General features: G+C 42.8%; 2 protein-coding genes and 1 long non-coding RNA gene across 3 annotated transcripts; 2 read left to right on the forward strand and 1 right to left on the reverse strand.

Moving 5' to 3' along the window:
* The first annotated feature begins 6,608 nt into the window (after positions 1–6,608).
* Positions 6,609–8,400, forward strand: LOC133150103 (uncharacterized). Its single transcript, XR_009713734.1, has 3 exons — positions 6,609–6,782; positions 7,705–7,896; positions 8,359–8,400. It is a non-coding gene; the product is annotated as an uncharacterized LOC133150103 (long non-coding RNA).
* A 943-nt stretch (positions 8,401–9,343) lies between these two features.
* On the reverse strand, positions 9,344–13,485 carry rnf114 (ring finger protein 114). The gene is made up of 6 exons (XM_061272404.1): positions 13,285–13,485; positions 11,448–11,598; positions 11,065–11,171; positions 10,184–10,298; positions 9,993–10,100; positions 9,344–9,907 (listed from the first exon to the last, which is right to left on the reverse strand). The coding sequence occupies exons 1-6, from the start codon at positions 13,419–13,421 to the stop codon at positions 9,842–9,844; spliced, it is 684 nt and encodes a 227-aa protein (XP_061128388.1). The 5' UTR covers positions 13,422–13,485; the 3' UTR covers positions 9,344–9,841.
* An 892-nt stretch (positions 13,486–14,377) lies between these two features.
* Positions 14,378–19,041, forward strand: spata2 (spermatogenesis associated 2). Its single transcript, XM_061271367.1, has 3 exons — positions 14,378–14,467; positions 15,377–16,162; positions 16,551–19,041. The coding sequence occupies exons 2-3, from the start codon at positions 15,812–15,814 to the stop codon at positions 17,901–17,903; spliced, it is 1,704 nt and encodes a 567-aa protein (XP_061127351.1). The 5' UTR covers positions 14,378–14,467; positions 15,377–15,811; the 3' UTR covers positions 17,904–19,041.
* Positions 19,042–21,659: the final 2,618 nt, after the last annotated feature.

Genomic DNA, 21,659 nt, shown 5'->3' on the forward strand with positions numbered 1-21,659 from the left:
CACGAAAAAAGGAGAATAAGATAATTCGTTCGTGTATGAAGGAAGGAGTGCCGAAAAGTAGGAGGAGGATGAGATGAGTTGTAGGAGCGTCTGAAGTGCTACTCTGGGTGACTTCTCTGAATGGGCTGCTTAAGACAGAGTGGACAGGCTGTACAGGCCAAGAGAAAGGCACCGTTGTCCTCGACATGATAACTTTGATCCACACAACAGTCAGCAATATTGTTAAGCAGCAGTGGGTTAATACTTGAACCAACTCCTGGGGCGCAGTCTCCAGGGAGACAATTGAAAAGCAGTAGAGGAAATGGATTGATGTATTGATATGTATGAAAATTATATGAACGCTACAAAAGCAATATGGCGTATGTATAGCGTGCTATATGTAGGGTGCATCAAAAGTTCCAGGACAAAAGCTATGCAGTGTTCCCTCATTTATCGAAGGGGTTACACTCGAAAAAATGCCCTCAATAAGTGAAATCTGCAAAGCCGAGGTTTTTCGTTATATGCTGTTAGGACCCACCACCACCACACACACATGGTTCCCTTCCTTAAAAATGCTTGTTATACTTTATGAATGTAACTTTTGAAATGCAAAATGCTTATCAGGTTGTGAGGAGCTTCCTCTGCAGCCCCGGCAGCTGATGAGTACCCTGGACCGTAGTTTTTGAAATTATCCTTTAACTAGAATCCCGTGGGGCATTTCAGACAATTATTTTTGCAAATATTTTTTAAATGATCCTTTATATTATTATTTAACTAGAATCCCGTGGTGCATTTCAGCCAATTCTTGTTGTCCTGTTGTCTCTTGCTGCGTCTTCGTCATCGACCTATACTTGCCTCACCTGGTCTGTCTCCCTTTCTGTTGCGGCCCTCAAGCCGAGGTCAAGCCAGTCTCCTGAGCTCTCTCAACTTAAAATATTTTCCCAAATTGTCTTCCTCAATGTTGAGAATGCACAAGACTCATTCATTCAGTGTCATATGAGCTCTATGACTAACAGTGTGGTTGAAAGCTAAACATGTGTGACGTGTTCCTTTTGTTCCGCCTCATTAAGAAATGGTGGGAGTTTGAAATTTTCAGATTGAGGGTAATTAAAATGACAAAAACAACCCATCATTCCTAATGCGGCTGTGATGACACCTCAAATGTAGGAGAATGCCAGCCGCTCCACCTCCTTTTCCTCCTCGTGGCTCCCTGGGTTCACCCCGCTCTCCGGTTCGGCTGCGGCTGCAGAATCATTAACCGGGCCGTGTGAGAAGGATGTGCTGACAGAACACCCAGCCATTGTGCTTCCTGTCATCTTCAGGAAATCAGGGCTTCCCCTGCTGTCAAGGTAAAGCACCGATGGGTGACAAGCGATGTCAGTCTTTCTCTTAGTTCCTCCTTTTGCTTTTTTCCTATATTTATCTCATTCTCTCTACGTCCATCTAACTGTGATATTGTAGCAAGAAGAACTCACTGCAAAAACGAAATCACAGATTGTTGTTTAGTAATCGGCTAGATCGACAAGAGGATGGACGGATCTGGGATACCATGCGTAGCAGCACATAGTAGAAGAAGCATCTACATTGTAGATGTACATTGATTTACAAATTGTCTTCAGTTTTAAAAAAAACAGAGACATTTGTTGTAATTTTTATCATTATTTGTCATATTCAAACAATCATCCGTTTGTTTTGAAGCCTATATTGTTTATAGAAGATGCTGAAACTATGACTCCAATGCGGCCCGTGACAAAAATGACTTTGACACCCCTGATGTACAATAACTCAAACTGTAGTGTGTCCATCAAAAAGCTAGATTACATGGCATTGTCACATGCGCCTGTTATTCTGGCCACCTCCTGTGTGTGCATGTGCACCCTTGTGTAACTGATGGAGAGGGTATGCTCTGTCACCAGTAGCACAGAGTTGACGCTTCCTTTACATGGCAGCTGCAAGACGCCAGTGATGAATCAGAGTCAGCAAAAGCATTGATCAGAACCAAAGTTAATCATTGCTTCGAGAACCCGGGGAGGATAGAGGCTGCCTGGGGAGACGTAAGGCGAGTGGGTAGCTTCACCACAGGAGGCCTGGGGCTCTACAGTAAAGGAATTCTGCTCGGTTGGAGGACACACAAGTGTCCAAAGATTTGACTAAAGGAGCTGGAAGAATTCTGTCGGGCAATATGATCTGCTCATATTCAGCCAAATGATTCAGAACTCATTGGATGGCACGTAAAGTGCAACTGGACAATCAACCAAGAACACTGTGAAAGCAACCAAGGAGCATTAGCCAGCATCCAATTGACCGTGCACCTAAAATGACCAAACTGAAAATGGTCTCAAGAACAAACTGGAACTGAAGACAGCAGCTCCAGTAAGCCTGGCAGAACATCATTGTGGATTAAAGCCAGCATCTGGTGATCGCTCTGCTCTGCTGAATCTCGACTTTATTCCTCCTCATACTGTACAGCATATCCCGATCAACAGACTATGCTGTTTCTCATTTCCCTCGTCTTCTCGGCTCACAGGACGTCCCTCTGGGATCTCTTCCCGTGACCCTACCCCCATCACCAGTGCCAGCAGCAGCATCAAAGTGCAGGATGCTTTTTCTAAGACACACAAAAATAAAGTGTCCAAGGGAAGCACACGTGAGCCCACAAATGCTGATAAAAACACACAGCTACTTGAAGGAATGTCAGATATGCCAGTAGGAAGGATGAGGGGCAATGAGAGTACAAAGGGGGTCCGTCTCCAAAGAGGGGAGGAAAAACAGGGCAATAAAACCATCATGTGGAGTCAAGAATCTGCTGATGGCACAAATACATATACGCAAGTTCAGAGAGGCAAAAGAAGACCTGTCAAAGAGATAAAGCCATCACTTCTCCTTTTCATCCCTTGGTTTGTCCACAAGTATCCCTTTCACCTCCCTTTTGTCCCGCCAACACTTGTCAGGCGAGAAAGTCATTAATGTTTAGCTGGGCAGCGATGGCAGCGCTGACAACACGCATCTAAGGCGACGAGATGAGGGACAGTCCATCAAAGGGTGCCCATTTAGAGTGGGAAGGGGAGGGGGAAGTGGATGGACAGGAAAGGAGCCATCTTTCTTTGCAGAGTTAAAGGTTACGTCACCAAGGTGGGCCCCAAAATGACGTGATTGTCATCCCCAGCCTCCTCACTCCCTTTGTAGCTTTCTTCACATCCACCTACACAGTCCTCGTCTCGCCAGCCCTCCACTCCCCTCCCCTTGCTTGTCAGCAGTTTGATTCAATACCTGCAGGTTAGTTACTCATTGAGCTGAGGAGGTGCTGGATCCAGTAAAGTTGCATGGACGGCTGACTATGGAGGGCTGGGCTTTGACTGACAGATGTGCCGGCATCGTCCATTCCTTCCTGTAAAGACACAAAACACAGGAAATGGAGGGAGGGAAAAAGTTTTTCAATATGAATGGTACACTGCAGGCGCGGTTAATAATTGGAAAGTGTTAGAGTAGTGATTACCGGTCACATTAGTGTGCAGAGAGACATCGTCAGGTGCGGTTTGAGAATGATAGTTTATTGACTAAAAATAGTGTCGCTTTGTTCATCTATCCGTGGCAGCATTGTATAGTGACAGGATGAACAACTACAGTCAGGTCCATAAATATTGGGACATGGACATGAGTGTAATCTTTTTGGATGTAAAACAACATCAGCAAGTAAAACGCATGTCAGGTGATGGACCTGGTCATTGCAAAATATTCCAGACTTAGAGTCTGTTGATAATGTGGGTGAGGATGAGGCCAATGTTTCTGGAGTTGTAATAGGTCCAGTTAACCTGCACACTCACCTGGTTTCATTTGTACAAGAAAATAGTCAAGTAAAGTTTTTACATTTACACAGCCACACATTTCATACCAAAACAAATGGTTGGTCAATTGAGACAATGGCATCATTATTTGAGTAAATGCACTCTTGGTCCCATTTTGGTTTGGTGGTGTGCTGTGACATTTTTTGTTAATGAAAGGTTGCCAATAAAATTCTTCGTCTTGCATCTTTTAAGATATTACCACTTGGGTTCCTGGAAAAGATGCTTTGACTGGCATGACAAGTTAAATAGAGGGAGAGAGACCATTGTCTTCCAAATCAGCTGTCAGTGTGTTCCTGGTGTCAGCATTTTGACTCGGTACCTGCCTGGTTAATCATCGAGCTTCTCTGAGCTGCAAGCCGCTGGAGGTACGGGGCCCACCGTCATGGGCCCCCGTCAACACCACAAACTGTGATTGACAGATTAGCAAGCGCTGGCGTTTTTTGCAAAGAAAGACTGGGAAAGCAGGATGGAGCGTGCTGATTGGAATTGAAGGAGACCTATTGAGATGGTGTGCATGCATGGGTGTGTGTATGTATAGTGGATCTGGAGGAATGGAGGTCAACAGGTCTTTCTCAAGTCAATGAAAATGTGTAAGATGTGAGGCTGGATTTGAGAAGTTGAGTAATCAGCAGAAATCTGAATACCTCAAGTAGAAGGCATATAATAATAAAATAAAGACATCAGTTGGATGAATAAAGAAATAAATTGCAATAGCGGAAGTAAATTATTGGTGAAATCAGATCAATTTGATGCAAATACTGTAGAATGAACCTGCACTATACATCCTTCAATCCCACTCAAACAGCCCCCCCAGGCAGCTTGTACATGCACTGTGGATTTTTCCATCACATCCAGACATCATTTCTAAAACCCTGTATACATCAGAACATGTTTTGAATCCCCGCTGAAATTAACAACAATGAAAGAACAGCATTTTGGCACAATTCCCAAATAATGAGAATTTTTATCACAGTGTACAGTGGTGGTTCAAAATAATAATAATAAAAAAAAAAGACAACTCGCTAAGCACCATCATCCTGACTAACTACAGTAAACTACAGTAAGATATTATGCTTACGTGCTCATGAAAATGAGGCAGAGGTAACGAGGACTTAAATATTGATTCAGTTACATTGATTGCAAATTAAAGTGATGTCAAATTTCATTTTAAAATGTTTTACTGTTTGTATTATGCTGAACTTAAAAGTTAAATACAGCAGAACTGTACGTAAAAAAATTAATTTGAAAAGCAAAAAATATATACTATGCATAAAAAGTTTGAAAAACATTTTTCAAAATGTTATGATTTAAAAAGCTGTAGTTGTAATATGTTGATTTTTAATATTGCACATTTTATTCGTATTCAATTCAACTATTCTTTCACATATGACTAGAAAGTTTGTGTACTCGTACTACACTTTTAGACTTACAGTCTTAGCGTGTCAATTAGTTTCCCTCCATGACCTTTTATGACCAAAGAAACCCTCAATTACTCCATTTGTATCCACGTAATTCCACTGACACACGTCCAAATATATATTTCCCAAATTCTTCATCTATACTTGCCTGGGAATGTTTTCTTGGTTTCTGGTTATTTACCAAACCACTTTGGAGGGAGAGGCAATACTTTCGAGCAACTTGAGAGGTTTTCATTAGAAAGAGAAATGGCCTCCCCTGTTGGACATCCCGGCCGCTACAACCAACATTTGTTCAACCCCCTCTGATTAGGTTATCAGCACTCTCGTCCTCTCCTCCTCCTCCTCTGACTCCCCCATGAAGGCCCGTCGAGGTTTGATTTCAAATGGAAAAATTAATGGGAGAATAATAGCTGCAGGGCTCCCTCACTTCCACCCGCATATATGCACATCTTGCCGGGCCTGCTGGGGTACAGAGAGGGAGGGGGACTAAAACTTGGACTCATTCGCCTCACTTGGCCCGCTTTTCCACATGGGACGTTGCCCCCTCCCCACACCACCACTTTTATTTACACCCTAGAGGACTCAGCTTTCAAATATTAGTACAGCGGCAGTGCAGGTCTCAAATAAATAAATAACTAGGGATATAATGATTAGCAATCCTCTTGACAGCTGTATGAATCATTGATGTTCATTTTCACTTCTAGGAGAAGATTTTTGCAGTAGCAAGGTTTTTAAAAAAAACTTTTCAGGTACTTCAAACTTTTTATTTCTCTCACAGAATTCAAGTACCGTATTTTCCGGACTGTATGGCGCACCTAAAAACCTAAAATTTTCTCAAAAGCGGACAGTGCACCTTATAGTCCGGTGCGCCTTATATATGGACCAAATTCCTAAATTTAAACTGGCCCGAAGCATTGTGTCATGAAATCAATCATAAGTGGCCTGCTGAAGACTATGAATCATGAATCAAAAAGACTATGGATCATTATTTTGTGATTATAAAGTTGAAGTTGAAATAAAAAAGATAAAATGGAGAACGATTTGATTTGGATTAAAAATCTGACATGATGCAATAATGGTGCGCCTTATATAAGGAGAAAGTTTTAAAATGGGCCATTCATTGAAGGTGCGCCTTATAGTCCGGTGCGCCTTATAGTCCGGAAAATACGGTGCACCTCATCTTTTACAATTACATAATTGGAAGAATGTACAAGAAAATTATTTAACCTCTTGCATGTTACTGACAGGAGTCACTTTTGAAATAAACGTGATGCAAACATCCACAAAAGTTGCACTTTATGTGTTATAGACGCAATTTGGCTGAAGGACTTTTTCAATCCAAGTTAGGACTGGTTACTTAATTGTGAGTTAGCAATTTACAGTACGTGGGTGTGTACATGTGTGTGGAGGGGGGTGAGGCTGTTAAGAGTTTAAAAGCGGAAGAGGAGTCGGTTCAGATCCTGTATTGAAGTCGGGGAAGCCACTGGCACTTTCTGTTCAAACATTTGAGAGGACCAACTTGCCTCGCTGCAACGCCCGGGTAGCGAGATTCCCGTTCTTCCTGTTTCTCCTGACTTTGAGGAATTTTGCGGTTAACAAACTCCCAGCGCTCCTCTCACAAGGCCTGTATCCTCGTGGCAGATACCTGCTCAGCAAAATTACAAGAAAAGAGACATGCGGAGAAGTTTCTGGCATTTGAGGGGATTCTCGTCACAATTTCTGCATATAGAATAGAGGTTCTCACATTAGGGCCTGCGGGCCACATATGGCTCACTATGATCAGTAATCTGGCCCAATAAGCATTTACTTTATCAAGCATAGTTTTTTTCCATTAATCTCATTATTTTCCCACTTTAAAATGCCAATCCATCCCTCAGTTATCTAGACCAGTCCGAGCTGATTTGGGGTAAAAAGCAGACTACACTATCAATAGTGATAATTCAAGGTAGCGCGAGCACATTTGTTTTTCCAGGATTGTATGGCAAACTTTGATCAGATCACTGCCGCCACGCAGTGCTCATGTCTGACGTTTCCGCTCGCAAGTCAAAGCAAAAAAGTGTCCTAATGACGGCTGACTTCTTGAAAAAGTCGGGTCGCTCACACCTCAAGGCGCCAATGTGTTACATCAACATAGTCTGGTTGCAAGTCCAAGGTGTGTGGGAATGGCTGAGGAGTGTCAAAATTAAGACAACAAAAGGTCGGTTCAGGCAGGGTGTCTGGATGTAGAATGACGATGCGACACGATTGGTGGGGGGGGGGGGGGGCACACCTCTCGCAGCAGGCCTCCGGCTACATGTAGCATTAATTGCTGCCTCCACAGAGCCTGCAGACTCCGCACAGTAGCAAAGGCTTGCATCAAAGACACCGCACACTGAACTTTATGAAATTTTTATTCAATGTGTTCACTTCTCTCCCCTTTTTTCCTGCCTATTCCCTACCTTGCCTCCCTTCTCCATTTTTAGCTCCGCCACCAAACAGACAAGAAAGACTTCTCGCTGCCATGTTTTTCGGCTCAACTTCCTTCCTGCCCAGGAGCGCTGGAGTATCTCGTTAGTTCTCTCACAGCAAACGTCTCCTCTCTATCTGCCGAGAGCAAAACTAGAAAGGGGGGCTACATCAAGAAGTTGGGCGTGTGAGATTCTCTGCAGAGCTAGGTGGGAAAGTATAATATCATTTAGCTAAGATAATTGCGTGGAAACAAACGGAGATGAGAGGGTTTCCTTTCCCCATAGACAACACACACCAAAGGGCTCAAGTTGCATCATATGTTTAGCACAACTGCATGCAATAAATACAATGCAACATATTTGTTGGTATGACACCACTGCCCCAAGTTCTACTCGCTTGTCTGAGGCAGTTAGGTCCCAAAGGCTGAATTTTTATGATTTTGACTCATTACCGTGCCACAATAGATTAGAAGAAAAACAATCAAGGTACAAGTGCAAAGTTTACAGATGTATCAAGCATTGCAGCCATTTCTGGGGACTTGGGCTGATAATATCTGACTAAGTGACATGAATGTAAAGAGCTTATTTGTTTATGAAACGGAAATCTTCAGCAAATGGAATGTCCAACCAGAAAATGCACAATTCACTGTTTGCTTGTGGATCTTACAGCCTACAGTCAATGGAAGCTGTGCTCATTTGGGATGAAATCAGGCAAGTGACTTAGCCGTTGGAGAATGTTCAATTTGTTGGTGGTTAAAAGGGGAAAAAAAATGAGAAAACTTTACTTTGTGCATTTTACTTTGATTCACAGCCCTATTGATGGACAACCTAATACTAGAGGGGGCAGAACGTGAGGATGAACTGATCATCTGAATCAGGTATGTTTATGTTTAAGCGGCCCCCGAGCCTTTGGGCGTGTGTTTCACATTAGATTGTGCAAGTAGTCATACCTGTAGAAGGGTCAGACATTTAACATATATAACAAAATTTGAATGGAGACTGCTGACTATTCAAGTCATTTAATCCACAAAGCTCTACAGCTACATCTGGGTTTATTGTGCAGTGTGCAGTGACTACAATCTCTTGATAGATATGTTTAGAATACAAGTAACTGGAAAACAGGTGTATAGCAAAGAGAAGAAAAAACATTAAAAGTTGGACAGTATTATTGACATCAGATGACATTAAACTGAAATAATCATGTAACAATCTGCCGCCACCTATAAGGGAAGCTCAAAACTGGCCTTTTATTTTCAATTTTCCAGAACAATCAGCAATAATCGAGTGCGAGCCGATTTTCACACATGAAGCGGTGTTTTTCTGCTAGTCCAATAACTGCACGTGTATATATGTTGTAGTCGGAGTACTTCAAGGGAAATCATTTGAAGAGCAGCAGTAGAGCACAGATAAAGTACGGTGGTAGTAGTAGTTTCAACTGTCCACTGGCCTGTAAGACGCTACTGCCCTCAAGTGGCTAAAATACATGCAGAAAGATTTGCCTCATGAAAAATAAACGAAGTTGGATGCCAGTACGGCACACTTGCATTAAGTTGGTTGAGTGGATTGTTAGCCCTATAATTCTAGAACGGAGGAAAAAGATCGACCAACATCTTCAAAGAAAAGGGAGAAAACATCTGAGATAGGAGAAAACATCTGAGTTGGACCCTCTTATTTATTTCATTCCAAATACACAATGTTAAAAAAAAGAAAGAAAAAATCTCCTCACCCTACCCTTTGAACCACTTGTGTGAAATTGCCATAAATTATGTAAACTCTTCAGTGAAGCCAGGTTTACTACTGGTAGTACGCTAACCTTGCATTGACAAGGAACATGGTTTGCAAATCAGAGGTTTGATGACACGAGGCCATGAACTAGTGAATTGCTCTATTGGTTAGTAAATATTCAATAGGCTGCACTGGGTAGGAGGATATGAGATGACACCAACAACACACCTAAACCAGACAATATGCTCTTCAAGTGTGTTGCACGGTTTATTTCGGTCATATTAACCTTTATATTCATGGATACAATCTCATAACCATCCACCTTTTTCATGACCCCACCATAGTGTGCTGCTCTGCCTTCTTAAGACATCGCATGCCCATCCTCCCTTGTGCCGATTTCTTCTTCCAGATTTTTCTTCTACACACTTCAGTTGTCCAGAAGGGAGCGCTGTAAAGCCTCCTGGATCATTGTGTGCTCATCTGTAGAGTAATCCTGCAGCACAAAACAAGGTATGGTTAAGCATGTTGTTTAGATTGGAGTTGACATGATCACCAGCGCGGAAAAAGCAGCAACTTACAACAAAGGTATCATATGAAAAAGTGTGTCTGATCTTCAGGTGTTGGAAGAAATCGGTACTCCGGTAGTTTGGATCCCCCCACGGCATGGAGGCGCAGATGGGGCATACCTAGACCGGGACATGAATGATAAATCAAGTTTCGGCCCTGCAGAAGCTGCAGTCGATGCGGTATCGTGAAAAGGACTTCTCACCACTTGTCGTGCATCGCGGGCATGCTGCGAAGTGCAGTGCTCAACCAGGCCGTCTTGATCGAGGTTCTGGCAGTTGCAGTAAGGGCAGGTAAAAGTATAACGATTTGGCACTGGGCTGTAGAGACACAAGCAAGTAATTAGGTCAGGCTGCCTTTTCCTTGTTCTTCTTTGATTTGGATCTCAAAGCTATTGTGTGTGGTTTTGATCAAATTGGAATAAGCCAATTTACAGGGTTGGCCATTTTTTCTCCCCACGCCCCTATGGCTTGCGAACAAATTATGATACAAACTAGTTATGTTGGGAGTGAACCCAAGCAACACCTATTTAAATAATAACTCATGAGATATTCTATTTCAAAAAACGACTAAAATTATCGGCTCTTACTGGATGAGCTCAGACCATCCATGAGTAGTATATCCGTATGTCTATGCTGCTCCCAGGCGGCCACGAGGCGCACAACAGAAGGAGCAGCACAATTTTGTCTATTCCACTCAGGCCAAAAATAAAAATAAAAATCTTAATTATTTTTTTTATGAAGTACAATATTAAAGCAGGAAGTTTTTTTTTTTTTTTTATCTTTAGCTACCAGTGGTAGAATGCATCAGTGGCCTCTTATTTGCGTTGCTTTGTACTTCCTCTTCAAACAGGTTGGTTTCTCTACAAAAGTCCTTGCATAATGGCTTTGTTTGTAACAAACTCCCAGCATTTGCCTGCCGGCAGTATTGAATCTCTAACTTGCCTTGAAGGCTGACAATTTGTTTATGGCAAGATATAATTAATCCCACCGGTGCTGAAACGCCATTAAATCAATTTATTATAAGTCTTGTAGAAGACACGGCACGGAAAGAGCTATTTGGGACAGCTTTGTGTTATTTCTTGACCTGATGATAGCAGGCTGGCTCTGGGCAGTGGTCCTAACTCCTTCCTCAATGTACTCCTGGTATTTTGGGCAAGCACCTGTGTGGAGTCTCATCTGAGAAAGGGCAACCTAAAGAGGAAGACAACACAATGAGAGGCACACCTTCAGAATAAGAACGTCTACACTTGCATTGAACCCCAGATTAACAACATCTGGGAACAAGTGCCACAAAGTCAAATTTCAGAAATTAAATGGATGTCATTCGTGACCAGCTGGTAAAATGTCAGGTGTGTGGTGATTTTACTTTTGTTGTTTTGGGGGGTCCCAAAACAGAGGTTCCACTGTACACCGCACACTAGTTAGGCCAGATTGAAAGTTTAAATTCATAATTCAACCAAAACATACCTGAGCTCTGCACCCCTTGCACGCTGCCACAGATGATTGGATAAGGGCCTCGAGCTCCACGGCTTTAGTGCAATGGCCGAGCGCGGCCCGGCACACGGCACACGCGGGTTTCTGTGGACGCAAACATTTCTGCAAACAGCTTTGGCAGAATCTGAGGAGAAAAGAAAGAGCGATTAACAACAGACATTGGCACATCAATCTTAAAGACAACAACGATGTCTCCATCATCAAGAGTCGCCTGTCCTCCTCTCTTTCCACTGTTTGGGTAATATCGGATGTTAATTGCACCGTACCAGCTAGCCTGCAATGAGCTTCGGCTGACTAGCTAATGGAGCTGAATCAATTAAGGAGTCGCTCCAAAGTCAGTAATCATCGATTCATGACAGAGAATACGTTGCACTTCTGATAAGTATCATTTTCACGAAAGGATGACAAGATGTAAACGACACAGAAGACAGAGAAGCCATGCTAATTGCTAAGCAAAAATAGACATGAAAATGCGAAACACCAGAAATAAAAGCTTGCATTAATCGAGTACATTTCTCACAGAAGTCTGACTGAAACGGCATGAAAGCGGAGTACATGCAACTGAATAGCAATAATATCCATGTGATACAACCAGAACTGGAAATTAATTACTGTACGTTGTGACAAAGGTTAGCCGGGGAGGTGTGGCAAATAAGGTTAGAAGTATAAATATAATGTATCATCACCATTCCGGAGTAACTGGAGGGACCCACGTGAGAACATGCCAACATGCAAACTCCACAAAGGAAGGCCGGAGCCGTAATCGAACCGACAACCTCTGCACTATGATGCGGACGTGCTTACCAGTCGGTGGCACGGTGGTGCTAACCACTTGGGAGTTGGTTTCAAAGTCAAAGTCAAAGTCAGCTTTATTGTCAATCTCTCCACATGTCACAACACACAAAGAGACCGAAATTACGTTTTTCTCTATCCCACGGTGACGAGACACGTAACACGATAGACATACAGGGGTAAATCAAAACAACAAGCTTAAAACGAATACAATGTAGCAGAAGTAAGAAACACGTTCATTCTGTGACTATTTAGACCAGGGGTGTCAAACTCATTTGTGTCGTGGGCCGCATCGTAGACTTTATTCTCTTACTTTGAAGTGAGAATTCTTATTTTTTGTCTCAGAATTCTGACTTTCAAGTCACTTTACAGTCACCCACCCTTTTTTTTTTTTTTTTTTTTTCCTTCACTGGCCATAATCCTCTTCCGTACAGAGTGATTTTGATGAAGACACCAAAGGCACTTTATAGTGACCCAACGCTTAGAACTTGTATGTTAAGGCTAGTTTCATTTTTGCGCACTGACTATTAAGAGCCACATACTTGTAGTCTTGACAGTAGGGAAAGGACTACAACTCCCATGCTTAGTCTGTTTTGATGTAAACAAAACGGATACTGAGCAAACCAGCAGCAATTTTGCTTCATAGCCAAGACGGCGTAACACAAACAAATTGACATAAGTTAAGGTGATCTAACTCTAGTCTCAAGAAAGGTTAGGAACACATGGTGAAATAAGTTATTTCCCTCATTGTTTACTCCTTAGCATACATAGGCGTGGGTTTAAAAAAAAAATCGAGGACGAACGCAAAACGTTTCAACTGTCACACACGTCAGCATTGTGCTACAAGGGCCTTCAAAAAGAAACAGAAGGGGCCAAGCAAAGTGTGGGCAGGACGTGCAGATAAGACGATTAAACAACCATTTTCTTTTCAAATCGTCCCCCCTAAAACCACGCTTAGCTAATGGTAGACTATGTCAAAGCGAATCGCTGTCAGATGGAGACAAAAAGAAGTACTTACGTGTGGCCGCATTGTGTTGTGACGGGACTGTCGAATATCTCGAGACAAACTGGACAGATAAACTCGGACACGTCGCTGTTGGCGTCAGAGACGTTTTTCTTGTGCTGTGTCGAGCTGAAGCCGCCGAGCATCGCCATCTCTTTTCTCTTCACTGTGTTCGGTTGCTACCAACCACGTGATCCCGTCATATGCGCTCTGTACGGGGGCGGAGCCTACTGCCATCGTCATCTCACTATAAAGCTCAAACATAGCTTTGTTCGACGTCATAATACAAATAAAAGCCTACATATGCGTGCTTTATATATTACCTTCATAAATACATACATAGTTTGATGTTTAATACATTAATAATCTATTCTAGACATTATCATGATTTTTATCTGTTTTTCCTTTTATTACATGTAATTGATGTATAAAACTGTATATGATTAATCTATTCAAGATATTGTTAGAAATTTATGTGACCCATTGTTCCTTTTATCACATTTTATAGTGCTCCTACTGTATTGTTCACCAGCCCTATTCTTTTATATTTTATTCAACATTGAAAAGAAAATGTTAACTCAAAATATATAGAATACACTTGAATTAATCCATGTATTTTCCACATTTCACTTTATTGTGTATCAATTACAGCAGTCCCTTATCAAATGTTTCTTTCTATAAACAATAGGATAGTAGTAGTAGTACATCCGATGGGTGTAGGCCACTCACTTGCCTGACTTGTGACATGGAATCGATTCCGCTCAGTGACAGTGTGATATATATGAATAAATATATCTGGAGATGTATTTAAAATGACTCATCATGTTTTATGTTCTTTGAGAAACAAATGATAGTGGCATGATGACGCGCTGGTTAGCACGCCTGCCTCACAGTTCAGAGGTGCAAGGTTCAATTCTGTTATGTTCAGTTTCCATGTCCCACTGAGTATTTTCCTGTCTTAAAGCCGTCTAATCGATTGAGAAATGTAGGAATAGTTTGAAAAAAAAAGGGAAGATTAAAACATAATATGAATAACGTGTAATAAGCAGTATTCCAACCCCCCCCCCCCCCGCACCGTTCTGCTCTCGACATAACACGTGATCTATGACGTAGTTCAGTGGTACGCTTCCGCATTGAGCTGATGGGACTTTCCAACAGCTGAGCAGGCTTCGCTAGCTACGGCTAGCACTTATTAAAGGTAAGATGGGCTGCTGGTGGTCTCCATCGTTATGAAATGTTGCAAGCGTCAACTGAGCCCGAATTGAGTGTGATCATACAGGTTCTGACATTTATTGATGCGCAGTTGTGACATGAAACAGAAAAGGTTTTTATTTGGATGTGACGAATACCCTACTGGCTAATGCTAAGCAGCTACGGTGAAATGGGCGTTCACTGATTTTGTTCATTGGTGGGGGGAGCTCTTGCCACACTGTACGTGGTCATTTCGGGTTTGAGAAAAAATATATAGTGGCGTGTACGGAATTCAAAGTACATTTATCATAGTGATTTAATGGGCGGAGCAATTGTATGGAATGCTAAAGCGTATACGCTAGCTCGCAATCTTTCGCTCGTTCACCTCAGTTCATGTTTGATGGGTTTGGTGTGCGTGTGTATGTGGACTGCAATTCCCAATCTTTGGACGATCGTATTATTTAAACGCCAATTGCGTCTAAATCTTCTTTTCTTGCAAAGACAGACTGGGGCTGCTTGATGCTGTCGAGCATTATTATTTACAATCGTTACAAATGACATTCCTCACCATTAGGGCAAGACGAGCGAAGGCCAAATATGCCTTTTATTCCTGTATGTAACACGCTGCAATTGACCACCTAGCGTTCATAGTAAGTATATCGGTTAGATTCATGTTAAAACATTCCGTTTATGGCCCACGCAGTTCTGTTTTGTTGCTATCCCACTTAGACATCTTCATGGAAGGAAGCAAGGATGTACATAAATATGTTTATGTATTTGTTTCACATTCGATTCGAATAGCACTTAACACGAGTGCAAATTAGTGCAATCGGCCGTGAATTAGTGCAAAAAGGTGGTAAAGACAATGGTAACTTTAGAATGTGTGTCATTGAAATGTTCCCCTGTATCATTACAGCTTGCTGCTTGCTCGGGACAATCACACCATTGGAGCTTTTGTCTTGATGAGACTTGGAATCACTACACGTGTGGCGTCCAACAGATGGACATCAACGTTTCTTTAACAGGCAGTGAAGCAAAAGTTCTGACCTCATCTAAAACAACATTGGCTTGTGTCTCAGGTCAGGCTTGGAGCCATGATTGGAGATGTTCGTAATAAGACGTCCGTGCAGCCCGCAGCTGAGCTACTACAATTGAAAGCGCCATCTCTTGTGTAGATGATGTGCTGCTGAGTCTTGTTTCCCCGCTACTCCCCCCCACCACGTTATCATCACTGAGTGTGTGCTGCTGTGCCAAAATGATGCTTCAGTGTGACATCCTTGTGCAGATGATGCAAAGGGAGTGATGCACTCTCCAAAAAGAAAACCAGCTGACTGTTAGTCTGCTGCATATAATGGATGCAAAGTTAAAAGAAGACCTGTTCCGGCGATATGTGGGGGCACTGGAGAGGCGCCTTCAAGATGGAGGGGAAAAATATGGGATGGCAAACTCGCATGAAGGGGACAATGGGAGGCACAAGGACAGCGAGGCCCTACTTTCCACAGCCACGGCGCTCCTCGGGGCCTACCAGCCAGATCCAGCACAGCGTTTCCGCATGGTGCGCTTTTATGAAGTGGTTGAGGGTTCACTTCGCTGCCAAAGAGGAGGCAACCTTAGGAGCCTGGAGAGAGCTTTCCACACTCTGGAAACTCTATGCACCAACCTCTTACTCTTCCCCTGGAAGAAAGAGTTCAGATGCATTAAGGTAAAGTCCATTATTATGTCATGTCTTTTTAAATTGCTAACTTATTTCTGGATTCACTGGTTAATCAACAGCTACTTCAGCAGCAAATTAACTGAACTATTTGGATAGGTGAATGGTTTAGATCATTGTTTTAACTTAATTGTCCAAATTCTCTTATTTCAGCCTCAATGGTTTATATTCTCTTTAGTTCATCATTAAACATTACCCAATAAACAAGAATAATTAGTTAATAAGCAGTATTATTGTGCAATATATTTGAACGTGAAAGAAAATGTTATTCAAGGAATTAATAAAATAATAGATGAGATAATTGATTGTAAAATTATTCATCTGCCCGGGCTATTGTATTTCATGGAATGCCCACTTTTTTTGGTCCAATCTTTTTCAGACTTTCACTGGCCCGTACGTGTACCATCTGAAGTCCGCCATCTCCGATGCAGAGCTTCGATCGCTGATGCGCACAATCGGCTACATCTGTGACCACGACTCGCAGTTTTACTTCCAGGAGCATCCGGGAGGCTCGGCTCATCTCCGCCAGTTGGCTTTCGAGCTGTTCCTGGCCCAGGCGGAGTGTCGTCTTCTGGGAGAGGTCGTGGCTCTGGCCCGCGGTTCCGCTTCGGAGTTGGAAGCCCTGGAACTCCGCAAGGGCTGCAGGGACGACGCAGCCGGCTGCGCCGAGGCCCTCCGCAGACGTGATAGCCTTGGGGCGGATATGGCCCGCCTGTCCGTGCAGCCTCTCGATATCGAGAGACCTCACGCTCACCACCTGAGGCGAGGTAGCCGGCCGTCCAAGTCGGTCGACGTGACAGATGGGGCAGGTCATTGGCACGCAGCGGTCAGCAAACCGATCCTGAAAGCCTCATTGAGTCTGAGGAAGGAGCCTCTATTTGTGGACACCGAGGAGGATATGAAGGATGAGATCATCAGGCCCAACACCTCTGTATCTCTGTTTTCCGTGGCGGCGCCTCCTTCCTATAGCCCCATTGCCGATTTCTTCCCCACCCAGTCACCTTCGCAGGGCGATGCGTACACATCCTACCACCTTTCGTCGCTGGATGAAATTGACTTGTACACAGAGAGAGGCGGTGGAACCGGCGGGAGGCAAACCCCCTCGCGGCCTCCTTCCAGAGAGCCGAGAGACGCGCGAGACGGCTGGCTGCTCAAGTCCCACGGCAATGTAAAGTGTCAGGGCTGTGGTCTGGGCTGCTCCACGATGGCCTCCTGCCAGAGGTGCGACATGATCCTGTGCGCTGCGTGTCATGACGTCGAACCCTCGCCATGCTGTAGCCTGCAGGAGTACCACCCCAAAGCCGCGCGGCCAATTGACGGCTACATTCCCGTCAAGGAGAAGCTCTCGGTCTACTCAAACACGCACTCCCACTCGCATCTCCACCCACACCCTCTTGCACTGACCCACTCACACACTCACTCCCACCCTCACCCCCACATGGTGGACAAACCTTTGTTGTCCACCAAGCTGTTCCCAAGCAAGTCCGTTGCCTTGACGACCCCGAAAGGAGGCAGCGCCGAGCGCATAAGCATGGGAGGATCGCGATGCGGCTTTTGCAACAAGCCCGGCGCATCCCACACCTGCGTCAACTGCTCCAAGGTGTCATGTGACAACTGCATGAGCTTGTATGGCAAGGACATGTGCACGCGGAAAAATCCCCAGCACATGTTTGTGCCCAACCATCAGCTCAACTTCAAATCCGTCACCATATCGCACACGGTGTACCGGTGATCCAGGTCAACTGAGACTTTTGCCTCTCCTCTTTTGTCCCCACCTATTAAATGGCAGCGCCGCCCGCCGCGCACTGTGGCTTAAGCGCCGTTGCCCATTTTTGAACTCTGAATAGTAAAAGTTCCCTCACTGTTGATAGGGCCACATTGTCCGCTTTAAGTTTCCACCTTAAATCTAATCTCCTCCATTTTGCCTTGCTACCTGCTCTTGACTCGTCATGTGATAATGTAGTGCTTAGCCGGTTCCTCCACCTTTGTCCCCAAAAAGGAAAATCCGGAGTTAAAAAGTTGAATTACTTCTCATTTAAAATAAAGTCCACAATATTTACTTGTTAGCTAAAAAAAAAAAATATATATATATATATATGATATAGTAAATATATAGAGAATATATTGTGTGTGTGTGTGTGCTGAAAATACCTCCTGATCTTGCAGCATGAAAAAATACTTTTTTTAAAACTTGAAAAGTAGTGACAAGACACTGGAAATTAGCAACATAAAAATATATATTTTTAAATCTCAATTCTGTAGAACAATGTGAGACTTTAAAATAGATTTAAAAAAAAAAAAAAATCTGCCACTAAGGCAAGGTGGGAAGTACTGTATCTCAAAAGGACTCATTGAGACAATGATCAGATGCCATATTCTATTTATAAAGTCATTCCTTGTAAATGACCCCTGCCACATCTCTCCATGGTTTCCAGCTGGCTGATGTTTTGATGCTGCTGTTGACTTGAGAAGTTGACATAGTGTGATGTGTTGACCCATTTGTAGTGAATTCTAGCCGTGTTTCCAATCTCAGAACCTCTGCGGTCCAGGATAATGCAGACCCCCCCCCCCCCCCCCCCTCACTAAATCAGAGGTTCCTTGTCAAGTCTCAGGTGGAGTCACAGCAAGTGTCTGGGCCACAAATCAATTGCATGCAGATTCTTTTCAAGCGTATGAACCTTGTTGTTTTAAAGAGTATATAATGTGAAAGTTTTCTGTCATGCTTTCTGTCTACCTCAAAGCACTCCAGCCAGTGTGACTTTACAGAGTTTTAACCTCCTGAAATGCTGATGTAGTATTTGTTGTACTTCCCCACATATCCCAAGTAAACTTGTCCAATCGGAGATAATTAAAAACAGCAGCATTTTTCATTCCGATCCAACGTTCTTCTTGTATCCGGTCACAGTTGAAGTAATGCATGCGAAGAAGCGCCTGTAAATGTATTGCAGTCCGATGCTGCAGAGGCTTTGCGTTGCTTCCGATGGATGTCACATGTGGTTGAAAGTTGAAGGCTCATGGTTTTTGGTGGATGATCATATCCATTATAGCTCAGAACATTGTGCGCTTGAGAAAAGGTCACCACTGGCGCCACAGTTAGTTAGATGTGACTTAAATGGTCCAGTGCATGCTTTTTTTTTTTTTACTGCGGTAACTTGGAGGACACAGACTGTTTCATCAAATGCAAATCTGCAGAGGAGACCGTCACATGTAGGAACTGTTAGTTTTAAAAAAAAGAAATCTGTATTATTGATGTGCCACCGGCGAACACTACATATTAACACACTTAACACTACACTGGAAAATCAATTGTGGGACTCGTGGGGTTTGTTTACAGATCATGGTGAAGGAAACTCCACGATGGCAGCATTTAGTCCATGTGGGGTTTTAATCCTGCAGAGTCTGTGCTGCTGAGTTGGCGGCATACGCCCATACTAATGTGAAATCTAGTTTTTTTTTTTTACTATGCTGGTTACTTAGTCTATAGAAAGAAAAAAAACAATTTGCCACAATTAATATTTAGGCAGGAATCTTCGCACATTCTACCTGTCATTGTAAATGTGAGACGCACCAGCTTGTTTGTTGCTGCATGTTATACACCGCACACCAAGACCATCAATTATAAACCCGCAAAGTAAGTCATGCGCAAAGTGGCGAGGGATTGCTGTACATTTAGGTTTTTCCACATTTAATGAAGTGTTTTCCATATTGTTTGTTTTTGTCATTAAGTTGTCATTGCCTGAACATTCATATCTGCCATTTGCGTATACTAATTACTGTCCGTTGCGTACTGCGACGGACGAAAACGCCCTCAAGTGTGAATTCATCAGCAAGGTGTTTACGAGAAGGCTCTCGGTGATCGCTCACTCTTGATGTTGCTAAGTAATAAGTCAGGTGTGATTTATGAAGTCTTTGTTTACCCAAAGATCAGAGTTTGCTGTTAGGGCATGTTTGATTGAACACAGTTTTTTTTATTTTTTTATTTAACTTCTTCCTTTCAAAAACCTTTCTCTTCTGTCACTTTTCCTGTAAAAAAAAAAAACTTATAGGAGATGTTCTGCCTCTTCCGGTGTCTTTCGAAATTTATTTGAGAACAAAACTCCAGTGATCATCAGCTGAGTCAAACTTGTGTATCACTGTCTCCAGTGACCTTGGGAGATGTGCAATCATGTTTTTCATCTAACAGACTTTTAAATTCTTTACATATTTATGGATATATATATATATATATATACACACACACACACGCGTGCATATTTTGTGTCCATCTCTTGTCATTGTGAGTCATACCAGCAGCAGAGGTGACTTTTAGAAGTATCATTGCAAACATGATATTGCCAAACGAAGAACAAACGATAAAAGGATCCAATCCTGCGGTCTGCCCTGGATGTTTTGTCATTGCTCCATTCACTAAATCATATTGTTTTGGTAAATTATAGCCTCGTCTGCAGACCTTAAAAACATTCTCATTGAGAACCAATCAATTTTCGCAAGCGCTCCCATTCTGAACAGCAAGACTGATCATTTAGGTCACTAAAGGGCTAAACAGTTTTCAAGGTTGCTGCTGGGTTTGATGATGGAAAAGCCGTATTTTACATTTATCATAGGATGTGAGTTTCTGATGTTGGACAAACCAGATCTTTATTTTGTGGCGTGGAATATTTCCTTAGGCCATTTAAAGGCTGTTTGGAGGTCGACACACGCTCTTTACCTCTCTGTGTGGTTGGCTTAGGTAATAAGTGTGATATTACAGCGCTCACAACCCCCTAGAGCCCCCCCCCCCCCCCCACCTCCATCCACTTTGACACTGGAGATCATTGCACAATGTCTTGCTGAAAGTGATGGATCTACATCCATATGTGGCCATGCAGTGGAAAGGGAAAATAGCCCAAATGGTTAACTGGTGAAAATATATCTGTAAATGATTCAAACAAATGTAAATCATATTTTGTAAGTTAATTTAAGGAATAAAACCCTGGGGGGAAAGTCCTACTCGTTTCTCTGTTTTTCTGAGCTTGAATGAAACGTTCACGGATAAATGTTTTTATTTAATTTACTCGTTTTAGATTTTGCCAGTTTTTTCTTCATATAATACAGAGGGCAATTGTTCGGAATAACGGTGCCTTTTCTGTAAGACCATCAGGTGGCGCTAAATACCAACAGGTTGAGGCACCTTGAATTTTTATCTGTGGCTGAACATGCTCACAAATAATTACATTTCAACAGAACTGTAGAAAACAGAACATGAAACGGTTTACTGTGTGAAGGTCAACTAATTGTAATAAAAACAGTCCAACACGAGGTCAAACTATAGAAATCTAAATGCATGCACATCTAGAGGGACTTAGTCAAAGTGTCGAGAAGCAAAATTTCAAATTGAGATTCCCCATTGGCTGTGAGGTAGATTTGCTCAGCAGGTTTCTTTCCCATAATATGTTCCTTTTAAAATTGGCAGCTACTCAGGAAAAACATGCAGATGCTTGCTATAAGC

This window comes from Syngnathus typhle, linkage group LG2 (assembly GCF_033458585.1).
Source record: "Syngnathus typhle isolate RoL2023-S1 ecotype Sweden linkage group LG2, RoL_Styp_1.0, whole genome shotgun sequence".
Lineage (NCBI taxonomy): Eukaryota > Metazoa > Chordata > Actinopteri > Syngnathiformes > Syngnathidae > Syngnathus > Syngnathus typhle.

What these genes read in the sequence shown, in the direction of transcription:
- rnf114 (XM_061272404.1), bottom strand. Translation starts at nt 13,421, where the DNA reads ATGGCGATGCTCGGCGGCTTCAGCTCGACACAGCACAAGAAAAACGTC. An exon ending in AGCCAGCCTGCTATCATCAG is followed by an intron (nt 10,299 to 11,064) that starts GTCAAGAAATAA and finishes GTGTCTCTACAG; the next exon opens with CCCAGTGCCAAATCGTTATA. An exon ending in TTTCATATGATACCTTTGTT is followed by an intron (nt 9,908 to 9,992) that starts GTAAGTTGCTGC and finishes TTTGTGCTGCAG; the next exon opens with GATTACTCTACAGATGAGCA.
- spata2 (XM_061271367.1), top strand. Translation starts at nt 15,812, where the DNA reads ATGGATGCAAAGTTAAAAGAAGACCTGTTCCGGCGATATGTGGGGGCA. An exon ending in AAGAGTTCAGATGCATTAAG is followed by an intron (nt 16,163 to 16,550) that starts GTAAAGTCCATT and finishes AATCTTTTTCAG; the next exon opens with ACTTTCACTGGCCCGTACGT.